At 32.7% G+C, this 8,858-nt stretch overlaps 1 protein-coding gene across 1 annotated transcript; it reads right to left on the bottom strand.

The window, feature by feature from the left end:
• Positions 1-1,407: 1,407 nt before the first annotated feature.
• LOC124897116 lies at positions 1,408-2,209 on the bottom strand. The gene is made up of 2 exons (XM_047409602.1): positions 1,882-2,209; positions 1,408-1,790 (listed from the first exon to the last, which is right to left on the bottom strand). Exons 1-2 carry the CDS (start codon positions 2,059-2,061, stop codon positions 1,590-1,592), a joined length of 381 nt encoding a protein of 126 aa, XP_047265558.1. The 5' UTR covers positions 2,062-2,209; the 3' UTR covers positions 1,408-1,589.
• Between the last annotated feature and the right edge of the window lie 6,649 nt (positions 2,210-8,858).

Here is an 8,858-nt window from a genome sequence, read left to right as displayed (position 1 = left end):
TCACAAGATTTGTAAGGACTGCAAATCTTGAATATTGATGTAAGATAAGTTAGTTCACATATATTTTTGTATAAATAACATAAATATTAACCTTTTAAAAGTAATTACATTCTCTCCCACTTTTTTAATTACTTTACTCTCTCTCCCTATTAATATACATAACATAGCCGACATACACATAGCATTCTGTGTATATGTGAGATTTTTGTAATATATTTAAGGAGTTGAAATTTTTTGTAATATTGAAAACATAAGTTGTGTATTTGTGTAATTTTTAGTATATTGTATAAGGTAAATGGGCCTACATACCTACAATTTATATATTTTTTTATTCCTCCATTTTAAAATATTTGACCTACTTTCTACATGTACTTGTCTCAAATTACTTGTCCTACTTATAAAAGCAAGACTTTTTTTTTTTTTTAAAATTTTATTCATATAAAGTATCATATTTTTGAAAATAGAATTATTGAATTTCAAAGTCATTAAAATATATTGACATCGTAAGGGATATGTCAAGTGAAAAGGAGTCAAGTAATTTAAAACGGAGAAAATATTTATTTTTCTCATCCTATCAAAACAATTACATGTTTGCAATAGCTATAGAGATTCAAAACTAGCCTAACATGCTTTCAAGGATCTATTCAATCTATATTACTATTGCTAACAACTCCCTTTCATTTCTTATTTTATAAAAATAAGTTTAATATGTACATGCAATTGTTTAAATTAGTGAATAAAATAGATTATGCTAAGTAGAAAATGATACAAATGAGTCAAGTTTGTTACTATAAATTAAGTACTACAAATAATAGACATTTTCAAGTTTATTATATTATACATACAGAATCAAGCATTCAAAAATAAAATTACAAAGCAAATGAATTCTTAACGTCTTCTACGGGGAGTTTGTTCTCGAATGCAGAAATTTCTGAAACACAAAACTATTGGTATATATGGCCTTATTGATCTTCGAGGGTTATCTAAGTCCTGCAAATATTTTATTTATTAATATATTAAAATTTTAAAATCATTCATTTAAAAAGTATGTAAATCAAGAAAATAACATTATACGAATGTTTGGGAAGTCTCTTCGACAACATTGGGTTCATGGGATATTGATTCCTGTAGTAACATAGTAAATTATTAATATATTATTTAATTATAAAGTTAACATAAATATAATATAGTAATAGTGTCATACACTTACCTCAGAAAAATTTAATCTTGCAGTTAAAGGAGAGTTGTGCAATGAAAATTGACACATTGTGGGATGAACATTAGAAAAGTATCCGCTAAATTGGCTAAATTCACTTCCCAACAGGTGGAGTTACAAAATCAGAACTTTGTTCATGAGGATAATTTGTTTCACTAGTCGAGGCTTCAACATAATCACATGCAGGGTAATATGGCTCAACATTAGTTGTAGCAAGCGACAGACTGAAATTATTTTCATATTGTACCCCATGATCACTTGAATTTTCTTCATCAACTAAGTTATGTTCAACATGAACTTCGTTCCGTTGTTGTCCACCCCTCCCACCACCTCGACGAGCTCTCTCTCTTGGTGCAGCTGATCATCGACGAACTTAAATTAATGGTGGTTGCTCATATTCATTCGGCGGTGTGTACTCTGAATCAAAAGTCAAACGCGTACCCAAAGAGGCAGCAGTCATTGACTCTAGAAAAATCGATGCAAATTGCGCTGTAATTTGCTTCACCACTTCTGATTGATTATTATCATTCACAAAACTTTGAGAAATTTGATATGACCTTATATGTCTCCTAGCCTAAAAAATAAAAATAAAAATAAAAATTCATACATTAGTTGGTAAAAAAATCATTGACATATATTAACACAAATTTAAAAAATGTACATACCAATGCTTCATGTCTGTCTGCCGTTGGTTGATATTCAACTTGAGCAATATGTTTTGAATTTTCAATTATAAGGTGCGAGTGATAGAAATACCATTGATTGTAATCTTCTTGGTTGATCATGTAATGGGGGTGAACACTACTGTCTGTCATAATGCTCATTCCACTTTTGTTCCATTTCATTTAACAACATAACAATCTCCTGTGTTACTCGAAATCACTTGAAATGGTTTGTACTCAGGTGGAACAAGTATGTGTTGGACATAACCAAATTATCGCATAACACGATCAATCATGTGCCTTTCACGATGAATTCCACAAATAAGTGAAACTTTAGCCATCCAAATAGCACGTCCTCGGCAACACCATTCAAACAACTCATTAATAAGTTCCTCATATTATGGCTGCCAAATAAACTACAAGATAATAAAAATATTATGATTAATGCGTCACAAAAAAATTATCCAATCTTTGCTTAGTTTAATAAATAACAGGCATATATTAAGAATTCAACTGTAACCTCAAATATGTATTTTAAAAATTTCACTATGAAGTGAATAATGTTAATGACAACTACCATTATTTATAAAGAAACATAATATGATTGTGAACTATCTCTTTAGCAATAACAAAAATTATATATAGCAGGGTCTAGAATTTATAGTGAATGTTACTACACAGTGTACGTATATGACTCTTCGAAGTACAATAGTTAATATTTTGCATGACATAATAATTTAACATTTCACCACTCTTATATATATGAGCTTTTTTAGTTGGTGGAGCATTGCGTTATATTACTACAAACAAAATAAATTAAGGAAAAAATATAAAAAATAACATGATAATATAAAAAATACCTGCTTCTCAGTAAGGTTTTCTAATACATCTCTTATTATGACAAGCACACTACGAGCCTCATTTTGATGAGTTCTACTACGAGACCATTTACGTGCGTGTGCGATCGGGACCTTTGAATTTTTCTCGCTCGAAAGCAGCGAAAGTGGTTGCAATGGGACAATACGCTCTCATGCCCATACCTAAAAAAATATAATCAACAATAGTTATCATCATAATAAATTAAGTAATTCAAAATAGAAAAAATATATTATATAATTCACATACCTATAATAACGAAATAAAAACACTAATATAGTGCGGCTTCTCCCTCGATGCACGACACAAATAAAAATAGAGGTACGATAGGGCAGCGGCTCCCCAAGCCTGTGTTGACATTACGGGTAAGTCACGCATGTCAATCAAAAAATATGTACTGAGTTTATTTTCAGATTTATCGAAAAATATTGTTCTGCCGCACAACCAAAAAAGGTACAATCTAACTCTTCGTTGCACCTCTTCCTCCCCAGTTCCATCAGTTATTTCATTTAAGATTTTTCATATATTCCTCTAATCTCATTAAAAAATTTCTATTTCCTTGAAAAAAGTTTAGGTCAGGCATCCATCCTGTTAATTCGGCAAACATTTAATTTGTTGCCTGTTAATAGGCAACATCTGAGCAGCACCTGGATGAAGAATGGGAGTTCCATCTACGATCATTCCAAACATAAGTTTCATATCTTGTAAGGTTATAGTCGCTTCACCCGTTCTCAGGTGAAAGGTATTCGTTTCTGATCGCCACCTTTCAACAGGTGCAGTAATATGGGAAAAATCGCAGGGAACGAATTCAACATCTATAACGCCTTTAAAACCACAAATATTAAAATCATTAAGGAGACGAGGATGAAACGGATGATTTCTAACATGTTGCCAAAAATCATTATCATCACACCACATTATCAAACATGTCTTTTCTCCTTTTAATGTGCCTTTTCAAATAGCTTCAGACCGATGCTTATTTTGCATGGCGTATACGTCAGACTGTGACGGTCCTAGATCCACAAAGTATTGATATTCCATATCTATACAGAAAGAAGATTAAAATTAGTTTTGAACATAAAACTAAAGGGCAAACTTTTTACACATGCACGACAATACTAATTTAACGTAGATTTAGACTTAATAAGTTGATATGATAACAATAATATTTGACAAATTAGTAAGCTACAAAAAAGATTGATAATATTATACTACATACTTGTTTATTAGGTATTGAAAAATGTTAAATAAAAAGTAGTATACCTTAAAGTGGAATTTTTTTGATAAAGTAGACTTTGAGCAAAAATAACCACAACTAATATAAATGACTAGAGTGAAGTGAAAAAATGAATGAAATGAATGGGTGGTATATAAAAGAAAATTAATAAGATAAGAGACACAATTTACCTTATAAGGTAAGTGACACAGTTTATCTTGTAAGGTAAGGTAAGAGACACAGCTTACCTTGTAATGCAGTGTATTTGAAATAAATTCACCTTATAAGATAAATTCACCATTTTACCTTATAAGGTAAACTCACTATTTTACCTTACATTCTAACATTTGCACTGACGATGTTAACTTCTTAATAGATAAGATAAACACCTGTGTTTACCTTGTTCCTTTCAAAATTTTTCAGTATTGATCAGGTACATGACCATCCAATACCACTTGATCAAGTGGTGTACTCCCCCTATCAGGTACCTAAAAGGAAGCAAAAGGAAAGAGATGTTCTTTGAAAACATCTCTGCTTACAAAGAACTATTTAGTATCATAATCAAGCAACTTATATCCCTTTTGAGCGAGTGAATAGCCGAGCATAACAGTAGGTCTAGCTCTAGCACCAAACTTGTCTGATCTCACCGAAGTGGTAGCATAGCACAAACAACCAAAGACTCGGAGATGTGCAAGAGATGGAACCTTATAAAAATAGGTTTAATATGTACATGCAATTGTTTAAATTAGTGAATAAAATAGATTACGTTAAGTAGAAAATGATATAAATGAGCCAAGTTTGTTACTATAAATTAAGTACTACAAATAATAGACATTTTCAAGTTTGTTATATTATACATAGAGAATCAAGCATTCAAAAATAAAATTACAAAGCACATGAATTCTTAACGTCTTCTACGGGGAGCTTGTTCTCGAATGCAGAAATTTCTGAAACACAAAACTATTGGTATATATGGCCTTATTGATCTTCGAGAGTTATCTAAGTCTTGCAAATATTTTATTTATTAATATATTAAAATTTTAAAATCATTCATTTAAAAAGTATGTAAATCAAGAAAATAACATTATACGAATGTTTGGGAAGTCTCTTCGACATCATTGGGTTCATGGGATATTGATTCCTGTAGTAACATAGTAAATTATTAATATATTATTTAATTATAAAGTTAACATAAATATAATATAGTAATCAAAAAATAAATTTAAATCCTAAATATTAATACATCAAACATAATTTTTAACTCCAACTTCAAAAATTTTAAATACAATATTTATCTCATTTTGATGACCAAACGTCTGCTAAAAGATTCAAGAGAAGCACCAAGTGAAATTTAAGGAGTTTTGTGTACCTGAGGAGTTGATGAGTTACCCTGGCCAGCAAAGGAAGCATTAATATTCTCCCTCCCTTTTCCTTTCTTTGGAGCTGATCTGCTAGAAGATTCAATGGATTCCTTCAGCTCTTTAATAGATTCATCAAACAGATACATATGTTGATGTTTGCCAAGTCCTTTTGTAAGGATATATGCCTGCTGCTCTTTAGTCCCAATGTGATGAGTTTTAACTTTTCCTTCCTTTACTTTGTCTCTAATGAAATGACAATCGATTTCAATATGCTTTGTTCGTTCATGAAATATGGGATTTGCAGCAATCTGCAAAGTAGCTTTACTGTCACTATACACATCGACTGGTTACTGCACTTCAATTCCTAATTCTTCAAACAATCCCAATAACCACACGACTTCTGATGTTGTAGTTTCTAGACTTCTATATTCTGCTTCTGCAGAGCTCCTGGACACAGTGTGTTGTTTCTTTGACTTCTGTGATATTAAGGATTTCCCAAGCATAATTAAGAACCCTGTTACTGATCTCCTGGTGTTTGGGCATGCAGCCCAATCCGCATCACAAAAACAGCTTAGAGAATCAGCTGGCGCTGCTCATTAGTATTCCTAAACTAGGTTCAAGCTTTAGATACTTCACTACTCTTAAAGTTGCATCCCAATGCGACTTTTTTGGTGTTTGCAGAAACTAACTAATTGTTTGCATGACAAAGCTTATGTCAGGTCTGGTGATAGTCAGGTATAACAACTTTCCAATCAACTTCTGGTAACTTGTTACATTTTGCAGCAATTCATCACCTGAATTTCCAATATACTCATCATATTCCCTTGAGGTAAATTTCTGGTTCACATCTATTGGCGTTGCTACTGGTTTAGCAGCTCCAAGCCCCAACTTAGAGATCATTTCTAAGACATATTTTCTTTAGTTCAGGAGAATTCCTTCACTAGATCTCATAATTTCTATACCAAGAAAAAACTTCAATTCTCCTAAATCCTTGACCTTGAATCTGTTATGTAATACTTGTTTTGTCTCTTGAACAAGACTATCATTGCTCCCTGTTATCAAAAAATCATCCACATAAATCAAGACCACCACAATATTATCTTCTTTCCTTTTTGTAAACATTGAGTAATCATATTTGCTTTGATTGTATCCTGCATCAATTAGTGCTTCTGATAATTTTATGTTTCATTGCCTTGATGTCTGCTTCAAATCATACAAAGATTTTTTCAATCTACAGACTTTGGACTCCCCTTGTTTATCGAAACCCTGAGGAATTACCATGTAAACTTCTTCAACTAGATCACCTTTTAAAAAAACATTGTAGACATCCAATTGGTATAGATTCCAACCTCTTGATGTTGCTACTGCAATTATGGACCTTATTGTGACCATCTTGGTCACAGGAGAAAAGGTATCATGGTAATCAAGTCCCTCATTTTGACTATATCCTTTTGCTACCAATTTTGCTTTGTATTTATCAATCTCACCATTTGCTTTATACTTGATTTTATGCACCTATTTTGAACCGATTGCATTCTTTCCTTTAGGAAGGTCAACTACTTCTCATGTTTTATTTTCTTCTAAAGCTTTTATTTCCTGCTTCATGACTTCTATCCAGTGCTTATCCTTGGAGGCTGCTTGATAGTTTTGTGGCTTAACTGTATTTGAAAAACTAGCCAATGCTTTTCTGCACTTTGCTGATAAGGCTTGATAAGATACATAGTTGGAAATAGGATAAATTGCATCCTTTCTCTCTCGTGTGATTATAAAGTCTTCATGCCACAAAGGTGGTTTGATGGATCTTGTAGATCTTCTCTGAAGCTGGTTCTCTATTTGTTCTTCTTGAGAAATAGCCTCGATGGTGTCTTAATCAACAATAATTTCACCAACCTCTTCATGCATATCAGCTACCATTGGACCAACATCATTGTGATGTACTTCACCATCAACATTATTGCTATTCTCTGCATTAGTAGCAGCAGCAGTGTTGTATTATGCTCAATGTTGCCAATACCGGTAGTAGTTGTTGAGGAATCAGAAGTAGTTATTGTTGTAGAATCAGGTACATGACCATCCAATACCACTTGATCAAGTGGTGTACTCCCCCTATCAGGTACCTAAAACATCTCTACTTACAAAGAACTATTTAGTATCATAATCAAGCAACTTATATCCCTTTTGAGCGAGTGAATAACCGAGCATAACAGTAGGTCTAGCTCTAGCATCGAACTTGTCTGATCTCACCAAAGTGGTAGCATAGCACAAACAACCAAAGACTCGGAGATATGCAAGAGATGGAACCTTATGATAGAGTAATTCATAAGGTGTTTGTCCATCCAAAAGAGCAGTAGGCAAATTGTTCGGTAAATAAACTGCACCTTCTATACATTCACCCCAATATCTATCAGGAATACTAGCTTAAAACTTCAAGACTTTAGCAACATTGATAATATGCCTATGCTTCCTCTCAACTATCCCATTTTGTTGAGGGGTATAAACACAGCTACTTTGATGAATAATTCCAAGAGAATAAAAAAGACCATAACACTGTCTATTGAAGAATTCAGTACCATTATCAGATCGAACAAACTTTAGAACAACATCAAATTGAGTCTTTATTTGAGATAGAAAAGACTTGAGAACAGTTACGACACCACTTTTCATCTGTAACAAGTACACCCAAGTGAACCTAGTGTTATCATCAACAATAGTAAGGAAAAAACTCTTCCTATCATGGGTAGGAGTTTTGTAAGGACCCCAAACATCAACATGTATCATTTCTAATAGTTTTGCACTTTTGGAAACACTACTTGGAAACAATAGTCTACTTTGTTTAGCTAAAGGGCAAATGGGACAATCTGTAGCAGCTATAATATTTCCTTTGTTAATCAGACCAAGTTGCTTCATGACTTATACTGAAGGGTGTCCCAACCTCTGGTGCCACAAGCCAGTAGAGTGTGATCCTCTAGTTGCTTGAGAGACTGTTATTGCAGTATTATTCAAATATCATTTATTATGTAATTGCTTCACTACATATAAACCTCCCTCTTCTCTACTAATCCCCCTCACCCTGCAACTGTAGGGCTCCTGAAATACACAGAAATCAGGGAAAAAACTGATAAAGCATGGCAAGTCTTTAGTCAATTTTGAGACTGATATGAGGTTGTATTTAAAATCTGGGAAATGTAATACATTATCAATTCTCATGTCTTCTAGAAACTCTACAATTCCCAGATGTGTTATATTGGATTTCTCTCCATTTGGCCAATATACTTGTGTATTAGAACTATACAAATTTATTTTCTCTATTAGCAAGTTTAAATTTGCAGTAATATGATGTGTCGCACCTATGTCTACAACTCATTTCTTTACATCAAATTCAGACAACAAGGATATAACATTACCTGTTAGATTACGTTGATGAGTCACAACAGTACCTACAAAATTGGTATGAGGAACTGGTTGTTCTTTCATTATTCCCTGCAACTATCTATATTGATCATCTATTAGTCTAAGGCCCTCAAATC

The sequence above is a fragment of the Capsicum annuum genome, chromosome 3 (assembly GCF_002878395.1).
Source record: "Capsicum annuum cultivar UCD-10X-F1 chromosome 3, UCD10Xv1.1, whole genome shotgun sequence".
NCBI lineage: Eukaryota > Viridiplantae > Streptophyta > Magnoliopsida > Solanales > Solanaceae > Capsicum > Capsicum annuum.
Note: the sequence above shows the minus strand (reverse complement) of the source record. Positions and strands in the feature narration are given on the sequence as shown.

Bases quoted from the DNA above. Each gene is read 5' to 3' on its own strand.
- LOC124897116 (XM_047409602.1), bottom strand. From the start codon at position 2,061: ATGAAATGGAACAAAAGTGGAATGAGCATTATGACAGACAGTAGTGTT. The intron at 1,791-1,881 runs GTATGTACATTT...TTTATTTTTTAG, and splicing joins CAGACAGACATGAAGCATTG to GCTAGGAGACATATAAGGTC.